Source organism: Prionailurus bengalensis, chromosome C1, assembly GCF_016509475.1.
Source record: "Prionailurus bengalensis isolate Pbe53 chromosome C1, Fcat_Pben_1.1_paternal_pri, whole genome shotgun sequence".
NCBI lineage: Eukaryota > Metazoa > Chordata > Mammalia > Carnivora > Felidae > Prionailurus > Prionailurus bengalensis.
This window is the reverse complement of record NC_057345.1, coordinates 198857081-198880647: the sequence shown is the minus strand read 5'-3', so window position 1 is coordinate 198880647 and position 23567 is coordinate 198857081. Positions and strand designations below refer to the sequence as shown.

General features: G+C 35.1%; 1 protein-coding gene across 1 annotated transcript in view; it reads left to right on the top strand.

The window, feature by feature from the left end:
• The window catches only part of IKZF2 (IKAROS family zinc finger 2), a 160709-nt gene extending 140055 nt beyond the window's left edge, over nt 1-20654 (top strand). Inside the window, 2 exon segments of the mRNA XM_043577728.1 lie at nt 6286-6429; nt 12289-20654. Of these exon segments, the coding sequence (XP_043433663.1) occupies nt 6286-6429; nt 12289-13013 (869 nt within the window). The 3' untranslated portion in view covers nt 13014-20654.
• Nucleotides 20655-23567: the final 2913 nt, after the last annotated feature.

The window sequence follows — 23567 nt, the reverse complement described above, 5'->3', positions numbered from 1 at the left end:
TTTATTTTTCATTGAGTTATTTATGAAACTCTGTTGCACACACATCTGAATTAGAAAGAGTCTCGTCTAAAACACGTTATGTTGTTATGGGAAGGTAAAGTGTACATAAATAGTCAACATTTAACTATGCGTTGGCAAATTAACCAGTTATAGAATAAGCGCTGACAAAAAAATTTAAGCAGGTGTATTTGAGGAGGGGAGGAGACATTTAAACAGCTATAGCTTCAACCTCCATTTCTCAGATTGCTTAGCCCTCGACGGTGAAAAGCCTTCTATAGGTTGCTGTAAAACTGGAACTGAATGGGGAAAGTGGGAAAGACACTCAGGTACTGGGTAGAGCAGGGGGCAAAGTGTATGGTGAGGGTGGGAGAAGGACATAGGTTTAGATATCATTTATAGGCCCAAATACTAGTTTTTCCACCATGTTGGATATAGTTTTAAACATTAAGGTTATATTAATACCATTTCATACTGTACTTCTAGGTATGTTGTAGTAATAATTTGAGATTATCCTTAATCTCCTTTTCCTTTTGTTAATATTCTTAATACAGAATTGAGTGTATGGGGTAGGAACTGACCAAAAGAGAAAAAACAAAACAAAACATGGACAGAATATTCTCAGAGTTCATCATTAACCTTGTCTCATATACATAGCTTGGCATGTGTCTCCTTTGAAAGACAGCCATGGTGCAATTCATATTTATCCCCATCCCTCTCCTACTATCCTGCTTATCTTGTCTATTTTTTTTTATCTTATTTTTAGTGGTAGGGGTGGCCATTACCATCATTGTGGCTGCCATTAACTCTTTGAAATTCATTATTATTCTTTTGTTTTGGTTCATATCTGACATAGTTATGTCTCCTAGCCACTCATTCCTAAAACATGTTCTTCCCATGTTGGCTCTTCCAGGGAGGGACATGTCTGAAGTCAAAGAGGCACTCTTTCACTTTATTCAGGAAACATTTATTGAAGGCTTGCTATGTGCCTATTTTTATGAAACATTCTGGAGATATAAAGATACCTGGATGCAATTTCTTTCTTACATTTATAGTGTGATAGGAAATATGTACTTTTAAAAAAAGATAAATAAAATGAAATAAATGCTCTAATAAAGACATATACATACTTCTGTAGGAGCACAAATGCAGAGCTGACCTAACTCTGTCTAGAGAAAACAAAGAAATCTTATGTGCAGTGTTTGATTTGTACATCATGTTGAGAAAAATCACACAAATTAGATTCACAGAGAATGTACGTTCCAGGCAGAGCACTTGCCATAGGCTAACACTTGGAAGTATAAAAGAACATTCGCAGGTTCCTGGACATTGAACATAGTTGCAGTTAAAGAAGTGATAGGAAATCAGTCTAACATAATTGGTTGCAATGCAAAAATGGAGCCTTGTATGCTAATACAATGTTTTAATTCCACTGGAGTAATCTGATTTTTCTCTTGTAAAGAAAAATGTCACCAGTGTAGAATATAGGAGAGATGACTGACTGAGGGACAAGGAGAGACTGGAATTAAGAATGCCAAGGAAAAGATGAGAAGACAGGAGCAGGAGAAGAGAACTGGATGAAACACTAGAGACATGTTTTGGAGATAGAATAAGAAGTTTTTGACTTTGAGGGAAAAGGAGAAAATTCATGACTTGTAGTTTTGGAAATAAAGATAATAATAATTAATTTTATGGCAGATTATCTTATTTGAAAATTATCTTTATGCTCATTTCTCAAGGCTCTTTAGCTTGAAGAAAAAGCTTTAAAAAGTGAAGTATGTAATTAGCTTTTTTCCCCCTTGCCAGGAGACAAAAATGAAAGCATGAACCAAAAGATAGCTAGCTTTAAAGCAAGGACATATATTATTAAGTTTATGCTTTGAATTATTTGAGAAAGGGAAGTTCTTTATTACAAGTCTGGGAACATAATTGAGAACCTATAAACTCTAGTAAGTTCCTTCAACTTGTTTCCATCCAGTAACATTATTTCCTCCATAAAGTCATTCAGTAAAAAAACCTTGAATATTGTATTTGTCTTATATCATAAAAGGTACTAGAGACATAAATAAAATGCAATCTGTACCCTATGGTTACTTACCAACTACTGTTAGAAATAGACCAGTAAACCAACACAATAGTCTGATAAGCTTTACAGGGGCATGTAGGATAGATGTCTAAACCAGACAAGGTGTCCAAGAGAAATTTCTGGGGCAAGTTTTGTTTGAGTGAAGATTTGAAAGACAACACAGCCATCCATGAAAGGAGTCTTTTGTGCAGAGAGAACAACATGTGTGAAGATATAGAAGCCTAAAAGATCATGGAGAGTTAAGGACCAACAAGTAACTGTATAATTAGAGCCCAGTTTGTATGGGCAAAAGAAATTGGAAGGCGATAGGCCAGAGAAATAGTCTGTGAACAGAATATCAAAGACTTATTGTGCTAAGCAAAGAATTTTGTATTTTATCCTAAAAAATATTATTGTATTCACATTTTATTTCTAGAGATACAGAAGATAAAAGAGTCAAGAGAGAAGCAAGTAGACCATTGCAACAATCTCCTGATTGGTCAAGTAGGGCTTAGTAGCCTGGCATAAACAGTTAGAAATTGAGAGCAACTATACATGTAAAATCTAAAATACACAGTACACCCATGTATGTATATTAGGAGGAGGTGAGAGAAGGGAAAGGAGACTGAGTGAAAGGAAGAAATCTAGTATTTGTCATAGATATTTAGCATGGATGATCAGGTAGATAATGGTGCTGTCTAAGTAGATGAAATTGGAAAAATAGGAGAAAGTATGGGGTGAGAAATGGAGATTTCGGCTTTTGAACACATTACCTTTTAGGCACTTGTGAGAGACTGCCAAGTGAAACTGTCTAGGAGGAAGTTGAATATATAGATCTCAAATTCTCAAGAGAAGTCAGGGTAGGAAATAAAGATTTGGGAGTCATCATTATAGAGGTTGTAACCTGAAGTAATATGTTTTCTAAAGTTATATGGGTAACTATAGAGTGAGACATCTAGAAAGCCAAGAAAACACCAGGAGGAAAAAAAGAAAAAAAAAAAAAAAAAAAAAGAAGAGCCATGAAGATAAGTAGGAGCAGAGAATGGAAAATGGAAAGAGTGATTTCAAAGCAAGCCAGTACTGTCAGATGTTATCAAGAAAATAAGATAAACTGATTTTTTTTTAAATTTGGCAACATGGAGAAAGTCTGTGACAATATAGATGACATCCATTATTTTTCCCTGCCCTACAAAACTTCCTTCTTCTTTTGATAACCAAACTTCCATTTTCCTTTAGAGAACTGTCCTCCTATTATATGAAAAGACTATAAGCGTAGCTTCCCTGCCCTTTCCTGGCCAGGGGGTGGACATGTGATCTAATCTAGACTGTCTTTTTGGATTTTGAATTTGAGTGGATTGTTTGGTAAACATGGCTATGTTGGGAACACTCTTAGATGCTTCTGTCTTTAAGATTTATAAATGTGATGAGATAATGAAATAATGCAATTACAAACATATTTTCCTCTTGGCTATAACTTCAAAAATAAGGTCAAGGAAATAGCTGGTTATGAAGTTTGCTCTAACAAGTAAGATTAGCTTATTGGTATTTTCTTAGCCTAGATAAATCTCTCACTATGTGACTGATGCATTATTGAGTTAACTTAAGAACTTGTTTTCTGTTTCAAGCCCAAACATTGCACCCAGACCCATGAAAGAAAACAAAAAAAAACCATTCAGATTAGTTATGTAATTGAGAAAATGTATCAGATCTTTTCCCAATGGCAGACCTTAAAAATATGTCAAACTTGTTTATTAAAAGTCAACAGTCTAATTATCTCAACAACAAAAAAAATAGTATAGTGTACTGGCTAAGGGCCCAGGCTCTAGAGCCAGGCCACCCAGGTTCAACTCACATATTCCGTATGAAGTAGATATAAACAGCAAGGAGTCTCTGGGTTTTTGTTTCCCCATCTGCAAAATGGAGATGGGACTGATCTCAAGGGGGTTATTGAAAAGATTAAATAATTTAATGTAGTCTTAAAACAGTACTTAGCACATAGTATATATCAGTTACTATTATTATTGCTGATATGGTAGAAATAGGTTCAATATTTGATATGTGGAGGGCTGATGTTAAATAGAAGTAAGACCAGAGCTCTGACAAAGTCATTGTTTTCAGTTCACATGAGCTTCATTGAACTTGGGACAAATCATCTGAATTGAGGTGGATGTGGTGTGGGACAGTTCGCACACCCAGGTTTCGTTTTGAGTGTTAAATGTGTGCAAATATGAAAATTCAAGGTTAGACTTAGAGCAAAACTGCCAAGTTTTAGACTACTCATTTCAAAACTAATTATTATATTCAATTTGGGGGCAAACCCTGTTAACCAGTTTTGCTGTTTTTTTAACAAAATTTACAACAACAAACCTTTTTTTTTTCTTTCCTTCTTTCATTTTGGATCCCAGTTTGTGACATATTTTCATCTTCAGTCCATAGATAGCCTGTTTTTTAGCTTGACAGTTATGTTATATAATGTAGTAATTGCCTATGAATCCACCACCCAAAACAAAAATTAAGACTTTGACAATAATCTGTATCTAACTAATCGTTCCAACCACATCCATTCTCGACTGCCATTCCATCCTCCTGGCCACCCTTGTTTGAATTTTTTAGTCAGCCTTTCTTTGCTTTCCTTTTTAAGTATTTGCTTTTACTTTAGTTATTGGCTAAAGAGAACATAATGTTTCGTGTAACATCTTGGGATATAATTTTTTTCCACTTGGTAACATCATGGATTATATCAGTATAGAAAATGACCTGAGTATTTCCTTCTTCCTGAATCTCATAATCTCCTTTTACATTAACATCCAGTAATTGCAGAATCTCTTGCCAATCGTAGCCGTATCTTATAAGGTTGAAGATTAAATTCTTCTGGTCTACCCACTAGAATATACTAGGTTAACCCAAAATTTAGATTGGATATAGATTTCTTTAAACATGTCCAAATTAGGAAAAGATTTTTCTGTTGCCATTTTTCATTTCTTCAAAATCAGCAACTTGTATTGGTTATTAAGTAGGTCACCTGAATGGTTCACTGGATTTTCTTAACTTTCATCTCTTGCTTTCTCATTTTACTTTAGTGCCTGGTCTTATAAATGAGAATGTATTGTGTTTCACACAGAACTCTCCTTTACAAATGAAAGGAGCAGAATAAATCATTTTACAGTGTATGCTGAACAAGTAAACATATTCTAAAATAGGAATCCTGTAGGCTCCCAAACGGTCCTGGCACAGGTACAATTAGAGAAAGTAACAATAATCAAGAATAAGTTATGGTCTTTCCTGTGAACTCTGGCTTCAATCATTGATCTCATCTGTCTCAGATGTTACTCTATCCTTAAACATCCTTTGACAGTATTTCTATGCAAAAACTTTTGTTAAATCCTTTTTCTATACTATGAATGTCAATATGTAATGTCAATATCTGTGAACTACTCTATTAGCCCCTAGCAACTTAGACAAATGTGATGCAGAGGGAGCAGCTTTGGAGAGTTTATGTCAAATGAGTTAGAGCAGTTTAGTGAGCAAATATGCCAATTTGGAAATGGAATGTTTTATCCTGCTGAAAAGCTCTTTTTAAAATAAATTAGAGTCATAAAGCTGCCACAGTTTACTGTGTATAGACATGTTCAGAATTGAAACTCCTTCATGAAGGCTGCTTTGTGCAGGTATTTATCTACTACCAGTAGAGCTAATAGCTCACTTGTCTCATCAATAGAAAATCTGCTGCAGGAAAATACATGGGTGAAAAAAAAAAAACCTGGTTAAATATCGTGCTGTTATTCTGTGTGTCTGTTTAAGCTTTCCTGCAAAACAAGTTGACTTACTTAATTTGTTTTAGAAAAATAAACTCCAAAAGCCTTGAGAATAGTGCAGTCTTAAAGTGGTATTGATTTTAATCAATGTTAAAAACACTTTCAGAGGAGTAAGATGAGAAACAAGATGAACATGTTTGCTACCAATAGTGGCCAACAGTTTGTCATTGATTTGAGAACGACTCGAATAAAAACAAATCCCCTCTGTGTGTGTGTCTGTGTGTGTATGTATGTGTGTGTGTAAAATTAAAGAGTGTACTTTAACACTAAAGGTTATTCTTTCTACTTTTATCCAAGCATACTAGCTTATGTTTATCTAACACATATTGAGATGGCAAATCCAGCTTTGTATCTTTTTAAAATGTTGAAGAAATTATCAGATTGCATTTTTTGTATGGTTTTACATAGTACCTCCTATGGAAGATTGTAAGGAACAAGAGCCTATTATGGACAACAATATTTCTCTGGTGCCTTTTGAGAGACCTGCTGTCATAGAGAAGCTCACAGGGAATATGGGAAAACGTAAAAGCTCCACTCCACAAAAGTTTGTGGGTAAGCATTACAAATGATTTTACTTCAAAGGTGGTTTTAATGAGAAGTATGTTCCCATGTATTAGAACTACAGATGGTATATTTCAGTTCAAGAGATAAATACCCATCTCTTTTGTCCATTATTCACTTCTGCCTTATGCTGTTCCATGTGTACCTTCCTCCCTCTCTTTCTTTCCTTTTTCTCTCTCTCTCTCTCTCTCTCTCTCTCTCTCTCTCTCTCTCTCTCACACACACACACACACACACACACACACACACACACACACCTTTAGATATATGGGCCTAGGAAATTAAAGAAAGACTGATAGAAGTTGCTACCTCAAAACTAAATTATAAAGTACACTAGTATGTAAAAATTTCCATTTATTTACAAAATAAAAATACTTAAGGAGAATGGTGTCATCTGTTAGCCAGTTTTGTGATGTTTTCCAATTTGCACTAGTTCTAGGTCTTTAAACTGTTTTCTTTACATGAGATTAATGCTTTTACTATTTTATCTAGAATTAAGAGAAATATTTTCCCCCAAAATGCTGCATTAGAAAAATAATGCAGCAACCTACATTCAAGATCTTGCATATTTGGATCTTTCATATTTGGATCTTTGTTTTCATCTGGCCTATGGTTTTGAAACAAAAAGATTAAATATAATGTATTTAGACTTCTCTTTTTCATTTCCAAGTCCTTAGATGCAAAAAACATCTAAGTTTTTTAAGAATGTATAAAAGATAGTGGGGTGCCTGGGTAGCTCCATTGGTTTTAAGCCTCTGACTCTTGTTTTCAGCTCAGGTCAGGATCTCAGAGTTCATGGGATTGAGCCCTGTGTAGGGCTCTGTGCTGACAGAGCTCTCTCTCTGCCCCTCCCTTGCTCGCATTCTCTCTCTCCCTCTCTCTCTGTCTCTCTCAAAATAAATAAAATTTAAAAAAGAATACATAAAAATAGTGATTCTATATAAATAATTGCCATTAATTATATATGTAATATATCTATTCTTATAGATTTTATTACTATAAAGGGTAAAAATTAGAAGAGAAAAATATTCAAATAGATTCTCATATTCTGTTGTCAAAGAGTATTGTGGAACATCCTGATATGGGTTGAGTGATGACTGGTAGAAAATCTTTGGTTATTTCAGGGAGGGAAGGCTAATAAAATTCTTTTACTCCAATAATCAATCACTTAGAGAAGATATCCTTTCAATCTGAAATCGCAGAACTAACAAATCACCAAAATATCATTTTAAGACAAGCTGGAGAGATTTATTGACAGAGCTCTTTGAAGAAAAGACTAGAGAACGGCCCTAAGGGATCACAGTTGATACTGATATAGTATCAAGAATACTGCAAGAATACTCAAAGGCTTGCCTTGGGCCCTAACTTTTCTTCCAGTCTTTCTTCCTTTATATAAATGTTTTTTTTTTTTTATGTCTTCTGAATCTATTTAGTTTTGTTCTTTGTAACATTTTCAATGTTTACTATGACTTAGAGATGCTATTCTCAATTTGATTTGATTATATCCTTAGAAGAGGGGGACACATTTTTTCCTAATTACATCTTGATTTTAAAATAATAACATTAGATTCTTATTAGGAATTTAATGGTATTTTTTTTCTTTATTTGGATTATCCTTTCGAGCAGTATATAAAAAGCAATCACACATTGTCTCTGTGATGGTTTTTGAAATGAAAATTTCATCACTCCACACTCACTATAAATTCCTTTTTACCATGCCCCTCAGTTAAATACTATTCTTTGACCTTTTCAAGCCCTACAGACCAATGATCCCTGAACTTTCTATCTTTTTGTGTTCTCCTCTCTTTTTATTATCAGCTTAGATTCTATGGTTAATCATGTTTATTACTCTTGCCAATATTCTTGACTCTCTTACTTTGTTGTCTTTCTATCACCTTCTCCTAGTGAAACCCCACTAGGAAACCCCACTCTATTGAAAGCAGAGAAGCATCTGTCCCATATCTACAGGGCTGCAAGTACTTTTGGAGAAAATCCCACAGCCTTACAAATTGGTCACTATGAATCAGTGAATAAGTGATCTCAAATATCAGTTGTTCCATCCACATTGTAGCAGTCCTACTTTGATCCCATCCCTGCATAGTCCTCTCTCCTGCTGAACCCTATAGCCATTTCAACATTTATTCTCCACAAACATGGTATCTCACTTCTTGATGGTATTCTAGCTCAATTTACAGGGAATAAAGTCATTTGAAATGATTTCAATATAATATTACTAATTTTATAAGGATTAAGTGCATTTATAGGAATATTTTCTTTTTTTCCTCCTTGTTTCAATGAAAGAAGTATCCCTCTTTTTAATTAAGGTTAATTCCTCTTCTTGTGCCCTGGAATTCTTCTGTCACAGCCTTCCCCCCCCCCCACCTGATACATTTTATTATTCCTTTTTCTCACTTGTATTTTCAGTCTTTCCCCTCTATTGGCATTTTCCTTTTAGTATTTAATATGATAAACTCTCATCATTTAAAAAAAAAATTCCCTCAAAACCAAATCTCCTTCCTGCTACTACCTACTTTCTCCTCTTCAAAAAATGGAGTGGTTGAAAGAGTTCTCTATGCTTGCTTTCCATAATTTCTTTCTTTCTACTCATTCCCTAGTCTATGCAACCTGGTTTTCTTCCCCATGAAATGATTCTTATCAACGTCACCAGCTTCCATAGTGTCAAGTGCAGTGGACCCTTTTTAGACTATCTTATATCAGTGAGAACATTTGCCACTCCTGAATAATTAATTGCTTTTGAAACACTTCTTTCCTTGGTATCCATGACATTGATCTCTTGCATTTCTTCTAGCTTCTCTGCTCCTTCTCAGTCTTCATTATGAATCTACCCTTAACAGCTATGCAGATGGAGCAAAAGTACTAATGAAGGCCTCCATTCATATGCCTAAATATTTTAAATTAAGCTGAAAATTATTTATTTAAGTTTATTTATTTTGAGGGGAGGAGGGGAAGGGAGAGAGAGAAAGAGAGAGAGAATCCCAAACAGGCTCCGTGCTGACAGCGCAGAGCCTGATGCAGGGCTTGAAATCACAAACCACAAGATCATGACCTGAGCTGAAACCAAGAGTCAGATGTTTAACCACCTGAGAGACCCAGATGCCCCTAAGCTGAAAAACTATTGTTCTACCTTCCTAACTTGGAAGACTGAGTTCAAATAAATATAGAATGCTTAGATCCTTTAGAGTTCCACACCAGACCTTGACAGCATGAGCAGAACCACTGCCTGACCTGGAGCCAGCCCTCTCTCTTAGATTCACTTCTGTTTCTTTCCAGTACCAAAGGGGGCCTCATGCATATGCATGTGGACACCTCAGCCTGCACATTCAGCTTCTTTTCACATTGCGCCCCACACACAGCACATAAAGAGTAGTGTATTAGCCTCTCCTCAGGCCTAAGTGTGTGCATACCAGGAAGATAGACCATATGAAGAGGACTATGCTAACCTTTAGTGCAAATTCAGTGCCATTTGGGAAAGGAATTCTTCAGTCTTGGGTATCCAGGGTATGGTCTAGGGAGTAATCTCCAGATAGGCATATTCCTTTGGCTCTACACATTCCTCATTCCATGAGGAGCAAGGGACTCTGTCAACATGGGGCCCAGTGCAGGAATCCAACTTGCCTTGGTCTGTGGGCAGGCATAAAAATCTTGGTGTTCTCCCAGGTTCTATTTTTGACCTTCTCATCTTCACACTTTACCAATGCTTGGGTTATACCTTTTATTCTCTTGGCTTCAGAAGTTACTTTCTATCAACTGATGCCTTATGTATCTACATCTCAAGCCCAGATCTCTCTTCTGAATTTGAGACTCTACTCAGCAGTTACTGGACCACGACTATTACTCATAGTTTTCCGAAATTGAATTCATCATCTTTTCTATCTGCTATCCACTAAGTTTCCCAGATAAGAAACGGGCTCCATGATTAAGTTCTTTCTTTTTTTCATTCTAAGTCTAGATAATCACCAAGCCCTAGAAACTATATTTTCTAAATTTCTCTCCATTTCATTGGGTTTTCTTCATTTCCACTACCACTATACTAATTCAGGCCACCAGATCTTTATAGCAATAACCTCCTAAACCATCTTTATAAATAAATATCTAGTCAAGTCACTTTCCCATTTAACCCTATTAATCTGTATTGCTCTCAGCATGAAATTCAAATTCCTTAGAATTCCTCATTCCTTGAATGAGCCTTATTATCTTCTCTTTCTCATCTATTTCCACTGTCAGCTATATACTGAAATTTAAGTAATCCCTTGAACAAGTCATACCCTCTTGCCTCTGAGCTTTCCTACCAGCTGCTCCACCCCCACATTCCTTTACTTGGCTAATATTTGTCATCACATTCTTATCTCTGATGCTACTTTCTTCAAGAAGTCTTCTTTTACTCCCTTAATATATATTCCTTTTATTTGACCTCATAGCACATATCACACCGTATTATAAATGATTCCTAAATCACTGTCACTCTCTCTAAACTGTAAGCTCTTTGAGAATATAGATTAGGTTTGTCTAGCTTAACCTTTTAAGTCTTAACATTGCAGTATCTTAAATTGGATGCCATGAGATCAGGTCTCATCATTTTTTTCTTCCATTTTCATTACTCCGATTATAACCCTAATCTCACTTTGGGGACCTCTTTTCAAACCTGAAATAATACTAGTGATCCAAAAGTGCTTTTCCAGAATGCAGTTCTGTAGATAAACATTCTTCTATCAACATTACAAATTAGGCATCCATCTATAACACATACTAAACATTTATAAGAAGTCCACATATATTGTTAAGAAGCCTTTATCTGTAAGATTTACCTATGAAAGTAACCAGGCAATTAGTAGGAGACCACGTTGTTTTAGTGGCAGAATTTTAAAAAGATAAAATACACCGTCCAAAGCTGGAAACATTTAAAGGAGAAAAATTAAAATGACTTCTGCTTTATGCACAAGGCTCTTTTACGGTTAATCTTTAGACACTGTGTTGAAGTAAAATACTGATTTGTTGAAGTAGATATTAAAGGGAAAACTACAAAAATACTTCAATCAAGATAAGGCATGGAAAACTAACATTGGGTGTACATATCAGCACCATTGCCCATATGTCTAAACAAGGAAGGGATGGTGTAAAAATGATGAATTCCCCATTTCAAGAAGCAAAACAACAAACATATTATTTTCCAAGTTTGTAAATAAACTACTTGTGGAAATAACTCCTGTTTTTAAATAGTCCTAAATTCCATTCAGTTTATCAAACAATATAACTTTTAACAGTGTTTTAATGGTGTCATCTTTGAATTCTCTAGGGTGACAAATGCCGGCTCTATAATTTTTTTTTTCTAATGTAGCAGTTAAATCAACCAAATTAACCGTATATAACAATGAAGTGACAGATGTTATAATCAGATCACTCTCGCTTTTATGCTCTTTGTGGCTTGGTCACTGATGTCTAAAATATGCAAAACAAGCATAGTCTCTGACTTATTTTCACCTGGTATTTCTGCTTTTGCCTACAGTTGCTGAGCTCTAGACAAGTAGAAATTCTAATTGAGAATGAAAATAGGATAACACACTCAATCATACCTTTCTGGCTAGATGCATTTTCATGATGGCATTAAAACAAATGCAAATGGCTTGTGAAATTCTTATTACTAATCCTCTTTGCAGCCTGAGAGTATTTGAGTCTTAGCAGAATCAAAGAGCACAAATGCTTGATCTAAAGAATATCATGTTATAGAAAATGGAGACAATTAACTTTGTACATTTATATTTTAATCCAGTCACTAATTTTGTTGTATTTTGTTTGTTTGTTTTTTTACTTTTCTTTCCCTCCCCCTTTCAGGGGAAAAGCTCATGCGATTCAGCTACCCAGACATTCACTTTGATATGAACTTAACATATGAGAAAGAGGCTGAGCTAATGCAGTCTCATATGATGGACCAAGCCATCAACAATGCAATCACCTACCTTGGAGCTGAGGCCCTTCACCCACTGATGCAGCACCCGCCAAGCACAATCGCTGAGGTGGCCCCGGTTATAAGTTCAGCTTATTCTCAGGTCTATCATCCAAATAGGATAGAAAGACCCATTAGCAGGGAAACCTCCGATAGTCATGAAAACAACATGGATGGTCCTCTCTCTCTCATCAGACCAAAGAGTCGACCCCAGGAAAGAGAGGCCTCTCCCAGCAATAGCTGCCTGGATTCTACAGACTCAGAAAGCAGCCATGATGACCACCAGTCCTACCAAGGAAACCCTGCCTTAAATCCCAAGAGGAAACAAAGCCCAGCTTACATGAAGGAGGATGTCAAGGCTTTGGATACCACCAAGGCTCCTAAGGGCTCTCTGAAGGACATCTACAAGGTCTTCAATGGAGAAGGAGAACAGATTAGGGCCTTCAAGTGTGAGCACTGCCGAGTCCTTTTCCTAGACCATGTCATGTACACCATTCATATGGGTTGCCATGGCTACCGGGACCCACTGGAATGCAACATCTGTGGCTACAGAAGCCAGGACCGTTATGAGTTTTCATCACACATTGTTCGAGGGGAGCACACATTCCACTAGGCCTTTTCATTCCAAAGGGGACCCCTATGAAGTAACAAACTGCACATGAAGAAATACTGCACTTACAATCCCACCTTCCCTCAGATGTCGACATACCTTTTATTTTTGTTTGTTTAATATTATTACTGTCATTAATTCTTATTTTGTGGATGCAGTGTCATTTACTCTGCCTAATTACAATAAGGAAGAAACAGAAGAGAGAAGGGACAGGGGATATTGTTCTTGGTAACGTGGGAATTTAAGAGTGGTTCATTTCTGCCATGCATAAATATAAGGTATATCATGCTTTGGAAAAAAATCACTTGATTCATATAGGTTCACCTAAGAGATTCTAATTTGCCACTGATGTTCAGGATTATGATTGAAGGCAAGGAAGTTTGGAGTTTTCTGGGTAGAACTTCCACAGTTTAAAGTGGTATAAGTAATTTTACTCTTCAAAGAAGAAACTGTTTCAAAATGTAAACTTTTTTTTTTCCTCTAGAGATCATGGAACACAAACACATGTGTTAATTTCAGTGATAATCCTTGGATGAGTTTTTGTGGGTTCTATGTTTACTTCCCCAATGGAATTTATAATACGGTATGTTATACACTGTACCATATAGCAAAACTTGTAAACTACAGGTAGTTGAGGACACCTACAATACATCTGAGGTCCTGTGATCTTATTTTTCTAAACTTAAGCACTGTTTTCCATAGTTTTGATGACTGGTATTTTATAGACACCCTGGCAGCCTTACTTTTAACACCTTTAATGAGTAGTATTTTTATCTAGTTTTAAGAATAACATATGGTCTAAGAGTGGCTAAGAGGCAGTCAGTAGTTTCCAGAAAGGACCTCTGCTTTTCATAAATTTGTTTTGGAAGTCTTCTTTTAAAGTTGTAATGTGATGGCGGCATAGTGTACATAATTGTTTCTAAAAGTATGCTTACGATTGTCACTTTATCAGCATTTAATCAGTGTTAACCAGTCAGCAGAAAACATATAATTAGGCTAACAGTAGGAGTAAAAAAACCTACTCAGAAATCCCTTTTCTGGTATTTCTCTTTTCCCACTGATTTTTTCAAGCTGTGACCACCCAGTGTTCTATCCATAGTCCATCATCCTTTACTACTTGAGTAGAAGATCATGAAACTCTTTGCTATAGGTTTTTGCTCTCAAAATGTCAGAGCAATTACTAATTCGACCTGAATATGGTAACTTGAACCCCATAAGGTTATGGAACTAGGGCTATTTATTCTAGTATTTCTTGAATAATAACATTTACCACTTTTGGTGCAAGGAAAAGGGAACTTCTTTGTAACCTGTACATTAGACCACAGATAAAAAAAAACAGCTTATTTTTTACACTTTTTGGGGTCTAGAATGTAACCTAACCTCCAAGCAAAAGTCACCATGTCCTGCACAGTTTTCCATCTCAAACACATTCAACCACTTATAAGTCCTTGTCAGAAATGAATCTCAGTACCTTAGTAAAACAAAACAAAACAAAAAAAACCTCTTAATCCATACATGTTATCATTTTTCATGTGCAAATTTTTTATTTCATTTCTAAAAAGGTGCTCTGTTTTTTATGTGCAGTCCAACAGCATTAGAGGGAAGGGAAAAATGAGATCAATTCAAGTCATTTTGGGGGGGACATACCTGGATACAGAAATTGCTGCTTGTGTTGAGGGAGGACAGGCCTGACCATGGCTGGATTATCTGATAGCCATTTATGAGTACTGATTCTGTTAAGCAGTAACTGATAACTGCTCTTAAAAAAAAAATTAAATAGGAGGCTGAAACTATGTTTTTAATGCAGAATGATGTGAGAACTAGCAAAATTAGAGACTTAAGGACAGAGAAGCAAATCCGGCCCCAATACTGCTCTTGACTCATCTTTTCATTTATCATCTGCTTATTTAAACAGCTTCTGAGCACTAACACAGCTAGAGCTGGGCAAAGATGATTTTAACTCAGCTCTCCTTTACTCGTTCCTCTTATAATTATTTTTGGAGAAATGTCCAAACTAGTCCTTTAAATCTAAGAGAATGCACCAAAACAGAGACATGAAACGTTTTAAATAGAATATTGTTGTTTTTTTTTTTTCTCCTCCTGCATGCTTTGGTACATGGTGAACACACAATTTATTCAAAGGTAAAGTATGCTTTTGAGACTTCCTTACCTCCCCCTACACTAACCAGTCAAAAAATTGGAATTTCATATTTTTTCCCTTTTGGAGGAAGGTAAATAACGTAAGTTACTGATTTTGTGTTTTACTGCAATTTAAGGAAATGTGGATGGCAGTGTGTTCATAACTTTGGCTTTGTGTGGATTTCTGCTGGTATCATCTATGAATTTTCTTCCTGTTCACTATTTGTTTTTTTCAGTGTATGAACAATCATGTGTCTACCTACCCTGGGATGAAGCTGAATTTTAGGTGGACCTAAAGAGTTGTGTAGTACCCCCATGAAGACAGTACTCCTTTTCTGATTTCATCTATTTGAGAATCTACTTTATCAAAGGGACAATATTTGTGAGAGTGTATTTGCTACAAGTGTATACTTGTACTTTCTTAGCTACATGATATGAGGAACAGAAAGAGATAAAGATGGCTCAGGGTGTGGCAGGGACAAATGAGGACGAGGTCAATTCAAATGTGCAGGTTAGAATTTTTGTGGGCATGGTGCTTTCTGGGAAACTCTAAATGGCTATATTTGCATGCTTCCTTCTTCACAAAAGGAAATATGCAAGTTGGTAGGGCCTAAAAATAAATATGAGGGTCAGACACCAAATAAATCAAATTTTACATAACAGTTATATGCCCAATTTATTTAGGTGAGATTTCACATTAGAGTACTGGAGGGGCATAAAAATGGGTTAGCCTCTTTCTTCTGGTTTGGCAAAAATTCAGAAATTCATCACATTGCTTTGCCCTGATTTTGCCCAGAAATTTACCTCCAGCTCCTGTTGGAGATGTGTGCTGCCTCTCTCTAATAGTGGTCAATCACTTTTAAAAAGCCATTCTAACCTGGCTTCTTAGAACGGTGAAGATGACCAATAAGCAGATTGGAAGAGATTTCGAGTCGTTAAAACATTCCGTTGAGAATTTTCTGGAGGTACAGAACGCGAGAGACCAGGATTTAGATTTGGCTACAAAGTAGAAAATGGTTTTCCTCCATGCATACAAGCAATTGTATGCATGTGTCAGTGCGTGCATGTGTGCATACACACATACACACTCCTTTGAAGAAAAGTCATGAAAAGAAGCAATTAGAGTCACCACATGTCTTGCAAGAGCACTTAAAGAGTTAAAATCAGAGTTAATACCTGAGAAATTTAGTAAACTTACTTTACCAGATTGTATTAAGAAATATTAAAGAAGTTATTAGTATGTCTTTAGGACTAGTTCAACTATTAAACTAAAACCTTGGGCCTTTACAGTCTACTTGCAGAATGAATCTAAACAAACAAGAAAAGGATTTTTAAGCTCATTTGGTATAACTTCCAAAACGAAGGAAACAAAAATAACTTTTGAATAGGAAGATACAAAAAAAATGATTAATTTTTACATGTTGGCAAATGGAAAGAGACAATATTTTAGTGAGCTTGATGTTTTTATTTATAGTTACCATGTCTCAACTCTACACCTCACAAAACTATGAAGTCTTTATGATATGTTGACATCAGTGAAGGCATTTAGATGAAAATATGTTTTAACTGATTTTCCAAATGTTATGTCATCCTATCTCCAAAATGAGTCTGTAAAGTAGAAAAAGAACAGAAAAAAACTGCAAAAATACAAACAAAAAAAACCTCTATGCCCCTAGTTTCAAGAGAGAACTTAGATTATAAGAGGTACTGACTACATTTTTTTTTTTTTACTTTGAAATGTTCATTGTACAAGAAGAGATACATTACATTTGTGGTCCTCTTTAGTTATATTTTATATATTATTTTTAGTAAGTACTATCTGTATAAGATTATCCAAAAAAATTCCCCAAATGCAAAAGAAAAGAGTAGGGGTGAAATTAAAATTTGTATATATGAGAGTTATCTCAGAAATGTTTTTAAACCTCCAGTTTCTGCAAAATAATTAAAATATACAGTAACTGGTATCTTAAGATCCTGAGTTTAATGTATTAAATACTTATAAAATTTCTTTATATTGGTGCCTTTTTAAAATGCATTGAGAGAGTGTTGGTTAGCTGTTGTAGCTCTACAAACACTTTTATTATGTATTTTTAAAAACCACTTAAATTTGAGTACTATATAATACATCTTCATGTTCTTAGGGCAAAACTGTTAGAGGAAGTTCCAATCAGAGAATTTCAGCTCATCTGTTTAAAGTAAAAGGAAACTTTGCAACCAGATTTTAATCTTACTAGTTTGATAGTATTTTCTGAATACCATTACAAGATCATGTAGGTAAAATATGGCATAGAGGGAAATTTCAGCTGTGAATTGCATTATGGTATGTGGTTTTGTTTTGTTTTTAAGGAAGAATCAGTTCTAGTATCACACAGGCTTTATTAGTGGAATTTTGGTCAATAAAATACAGTATTGTTTTGAAATTTCATTTATAGACTAGTGTTGTCCTAGTCTGAGAATCTGTCTCCTAATCTATTAATGTTTTATGGAATAAGGTAAAGAAGCAGGTAATTAATTCTCCTTGAACAAAACAAAACTGAATAGTCATATCACATTGCTATTCTCCAAAGCATAATCTCAAATGGTTTCCTGCCATGATTGTGTACTACTTGCAATGGATGTGTTAGGATATGACAGCTTTTAAAAAATAAATAAATAAAAATGAGCTGCTTGTTATACAAAGCAAATGTCATATGACCAAGAAGCTGTGATATGCTAGTATTTCTTTTTATCATAGTGTATTGCTAGGCCAAATAATGACACCTTGAATATTTTTATTACATTTATTGCAGTAACCTAAAGTTTTGGGATTTCCATAAGGTTTTTATGTAACATTATATTTCTAGCTTTTTAGTTTTCTCTTGCTGTACTGTAAGTTTGTGGATATTTTTCACATGCACTCTTAGAAATAAGTTCCTAATTCTGTTTATGGGATTTTTCTCCCATAACATTGCATTTGTATATTTTCTGTATAAATTTGTTGTGAATTAACCTTTACCCCATACAGAGAGTGGTACGTGAATGACTAGTTTTCTAAGATGTCCTTTTTATTGTGAATAAGATATAAAATTTAGAGGCCCTCTGCTAAGCCACATAAAACACAACCTATAACTTCATAAAGGTACAGATAAGCCAGTTTGCAGTTAATTGGGCCCTTCAAATTACCTCAAGTGACACACAGTAAGAAAAGCTTCTCAGACGGGTGGAGGTCACTGAATCCCCTACTATGCACTTATCAGGATTCTACTTAATTTACTGGAAGTGGATTTTTGAAAAATGAATACACTGTAACAAGGGAAGGACTCTGGGTTTTGTTTTTTGTTGTATTATTTTGTGTCTTTTTGTTAAGTAGTTCAATTTCTGAAACTGTGATAAAACATTTCGACTGTCAGGCACTCTCAGATTTTGAACATAAAATCACTTCCCCTTCTGTGTAACTAAGTTCTTTGTTACCTCTTCAATTTTGTTCTCCTCCCCCAACCACCCTTTGCTCCCCGTCCACATCCTTTCCATCACTGCCTCTGGACATCTCTGCCTCTCTTTCCCCCACTAGTTTGAAGATTAGGTCAACTCTGACTTCCGATTCATTGGTCTCTTAAGTCTTAACTTTTTGTGTGTGATTTTTTGTTGGCTGTATAATTTGCTGACATATTTTTATACTCAAGTGTAGTTTTATATTAAAAAGAGAAGTGGTTGGATTAAAAATAGTAAGGTATATAACCATTGTGCTACTTTCACTTTCAAATATTGGGTACCTAAAATAGGACGCCAGAGATCATGTCATCATAATATGGTATGTTTGCCTTCCTTTTCTGTTGGGTTTTGTGTTCTGATTTGGTTTTCCTCCTAAAATGTATGAGAGATTAAATAATTTTTTTGCAAGAGTTTAGAAAGATGTTAAAAGTCTAAAGCAAAAAGTCTTAAAAATCTCCCAGTCGGGAGAAGATGCTTTAACATTACTATAATAATATTCCAGGTTTGGAGGGGGCTCTCCAGGCTTCATATTTGCTCTTAATACTTGGACCTTTTAGACCATGTGTTATAATTGCAATCTCCGAATGATTGCTTCTGCTATTTAGTTTAAAAGATATTTTTTCTTTTCTTTCTGTACAAGTGCAATACTTTCCTTGAAGTCTTAAAAACTATGGTTATTTTTTTTTAACTGATCTATTCTTTCTTTAGTTAATGGCAAAAAAGAAATCCTTGAAGATCATGGCATGTTAGTTTAAAGGACACAACAAGCAAAGAAAAAAAAACACCGTATAATAAAAAAGATTAGAGGATGTGGAAGCCACTGGTTTATTCTCATGGTATCTTCATTTAGGCTAAATTTCCATTAAAATTGGTAATCTTTTGCCTGAGAAATGTGTCCTCAAGTTGAAAAAGTTGCAATTCTTAAAGACTGAATTTTCTTCTTAGACCCTTGTCCAATGTTTTAAATTAAGAACCTAATAGTTTTTATTTCATTTTCCTTCTTTTGGAAATGAACTTTAAAATAAAAGCAAAGCACTTAGCTCAATTTTAAACACCTATCACCTATTGAAGACAATTTTTAAGAAATATTTGGAGCACTGTTTTCATACAAATTTAAGTAAGAAGTATTTTTCGTATCATACATATTTATATGTAGAATACTGGTTTTCTTTTTTTATACCTGTGTCCCTGTAGTAAAACTGCTGTAATGTAAATACATGTTTTGTTAAAAGATAACATTTCTTTGGCATTTCTTTTAAAGGCAGTTACTGCATTTGTACAGTATGTGTCTTGGCCATTTTAGATTTTTTTTCTTTAACAATACCAAAGGTAATTAGACTACTTTAAAAACTAATTGCTTGACAGTTTCTAGGATATTTTGAGTTTTAGAAGCAAAAGAAAAAAAAATAGGTCAAACCAGTAAACCTCATTTTTTTTCAAACTAATAATTTGGGAAAATAAAAACTGTTTTGAAAAGAAATATATAAAAATATATATGTAAAATTAAAATTCCAGACTTGTATGTCAGGTTTGCTCAGTGTAATGTAGTTTTTTTAAAGTTCAAATACAATACCTCAGAAAATGAGGTTTACTATGGAAATACTGAAACAGTCTTTGCAGCTGTGTGACAAGTCAGCTCTGCTATATACCAATTTGGAGACCTCTGCTAAACAGTTTTATCACTGCAGACTAAAATGTGGGACTTGTATTTTGTTTTTAATGCACACACATACATGTTCTGTGCATGTATGTGGGTACTGTGTATACGTGTATGAGTGTTGTATATGCATGTGTGAGTGTGTGTCTGTATGTGTGTACAACTAAAGCTGCAGAAACTTTGTAATACTTTGTGAAAAGGATTATATTATAAAGGTTTGTACTGTCTGAGTGCACAGCTACTGGAATAAATTTAGGGAATCTCAGGAACAAGCATATAATTTGTCCAAGATTTATTTCTTCTCAGAAGTGTAAGTGCAGTTTTTAATTCTGTATATTATTTAATATTTTACCAATAAAATAAACTTCTGACATAAAGTGTTTGCTATAAAAACTTTCTGGTGAAAACTCTGTACACAAACATATCTTCCAAATACAGAAGATTAAACTGTTGAATACTATCAGGCTTTTTTAAGTTATTGCTGTTGGGTCTATGTGTCACACTTCCTGACCCAGAGAGGGATACATTTGAGATCAGAAATTTCCATCTTTACTACCTTGTCCCCCAGAGCAGGGAACAAAGTATTCCATGACTTGTTAATGATGGCATCTCTTTACTCCAGTTTTCATATATATCTCATTTTACCCTTAATCTAAGAGATTTGTATGTCAGAGCCTGTCCTCTATAGAAGAACCCTGAGGGCAGAAAGTTGTGACTTGCTCTAAGGTACACAGTTAATGATCCAACAAGTGGTCAACCATATTGGAATCTAGCATTCCTTAGGAGTCAGACCAAGATTAAATAAGAATTAGGTCATAGACATTGTTCAATCACATTGGCAAAAATGTAGCTAGTTGTCTGTTCTGCTTTATGTTACACTATCACTATATAAATCATAAACTTCTCGGATTTTACAAATGCAGCTTATGTTTTACCATGAGAAGTTTGTTCTGTTACCGATGTCTTAGTGACCAGAAATGTAAAAGAGCACATATGACTGCAAACTCATTTTATTTACATTTAGCTGTTTGCTTATCCCCCAATTTCAAGCCTACTGTATGCTTATGACAATTTTAAGCCTACTGTAACATGGGAGATAGTTGTTAGAATTTTTCTTCACCAATAACTGTTTATAGATCTTCGTGGCTATTGATCACATTTCCCAATAATTTCACATAGAATGAAAAGTACAAATGAAATTTTCCTTCCTTGATGGTCTTTTCATTCAAAATACCTAATTTATAGGGAAAAGGGTAAACAAAATAGCAAGGCAAAAAAAAAAAAAAAAAGATGCACCTAACAAATAATTACTCTTAGTACATTTATGAAGAATTCCTTGAAAATCAACAAGAAATATTTATCAGATTCACCTGGCTTATAATACTGACAACAGCAAAATGAAAAAGACTTTTAAAAGATGCTATTTGTTTTTGATTTTTCTATTGCAGTAGGGTCTGAGAAATGATAAATAATTGAAATCTTGATATGACTTTTAGATATACCAATATGCTCAAGACAAAGGACCATCTTTAGGATGTGAGCAACTGTACCTTTTGCTCGTAGGAGGTCTAAGATGCACCCATTAAACTTCCAGTAACATCTCATGTTTTATTAATAGCCCCACTAAAAGTCCCCATTATGATTTTAACTTTTCACTAGAAGACCAATGAGGATAATAGTGGGTGAAATTTAATTGTGCTGCTTTTCTTCCATTTGGCACAAAACTTGCTTCCCTAAAGTAGCCTAACAGGCAGATGGGATAAATTGACAAAGGAGATAAAGCATATATAATCCCATAGAAAAATGGGTAAATGTCAGGGTGGGGGAGATCCTGGAAAATAAAAATAGTCTGAGAAAAAGAAAGATTAACCTTTTTTCTTCCCCTACTGATGTTCTATAATCCTAGAATGTCTTAGATCAGACCAACTGCTTCTAACCTGAAATTTTGTCAAGCACAGGCAAAGTCCCTCAAAATAGTAAAAGCAGATACTGCCCATATTGCTGTTGAGTTGTTCGTTCTAGAAACCCTTAAAAGAGCTGTATGAACCTGATCATCTGACTGATTGGAACATATGCAAAGAAACAAGACTTTTGAGTGCTTCAGGAAGAACCAAAGGTGTAAAGGAGGTACAGTAAGGGTGTTGATTGGACTCTACTGGACCTTAGGTAAGCCTATTACTGAAAAGGCAGGAATCACTTGTCATTTTATCTCAATTGATGAAGAGTGGACTCAGAGTCCCTGTCACCATTGGGAGTGCTTCATGAAACCCTTGAGGAGGAAGCAGGAGAATATAACCAAGAGGACATGGGAATACAGTCCCTGTTATATCCATGCCCTGGGCCCACCACGTACTGCTTCAGGTTTGGTGGATATAAAAGCTTAAAAGACTGGCCAACACAGCTTTTATAAATGATGGAGCTTCCGACTCTTAAAATCTCCCATTCAAAATTACAGATGGGGGACCTAGGGCATTTGGCTTTTAGAGCAGTAAACATGGATGTACATCTCAGAAATGGATTCTCCCAGGCCAGGCAGTGAGTGTCCTTTTTTTTCCCTATTTGTTTTACCTTGATTTCCTGGTGTTTCCACCCCCCACCCCCATGTCTTGTAATTCATCTACATTTCTTTCTAGCTCCTTTCTCACACTTGTCCTCATCTGTGTCTATATCAACTTTTTTGTCATTCCCCTCTTCTCTGCATGACCTGCTGCACCATTTGCTATGTGTTCTTCATCCTGTCACAATTCTGATTAATCTGAAATATAGTCTCTTTCAATAGAAGTAATTTAATGCAAGCAGAATATATATGAGTTTAAACTATAACCTTTTCCACAAGTACTTTGCAAATTAGCACAATTGTTACGGGCTTTATCTAATTCACTCTCAATATTCTCATGGCAGTGTAGAGTATTTGATACTTCATGTTACTGATAGGAAACAAGTTCAGATCAGTTGTGATTTTGTTCATAAACACCTCAAGTAAGTGAAAAAATTAAAACTAGACTTTAATTCCAGATATACTTAGCCTAGCATTTTATTTTCTAAAGAAGTTTATTCAGCATTTGATTGGCAAGCCCCATTAACAGAGGAGAATAGCAAGTCTATAGTAGGAATGTTTGTGCCCCCCTCAAAATTTATATGTTGAAATCTTAATGCCAATTTGATATTAGGAGGTCAGGCCTTTAGTTGGTGACTAGGTTATAAGGGTGGAGCCCTCATTAATGAGATGAATGTTCTTTTAAATGAGACCCACAGAGCTCCCTAGTTCCTTCCACCATGTGGGGACACAG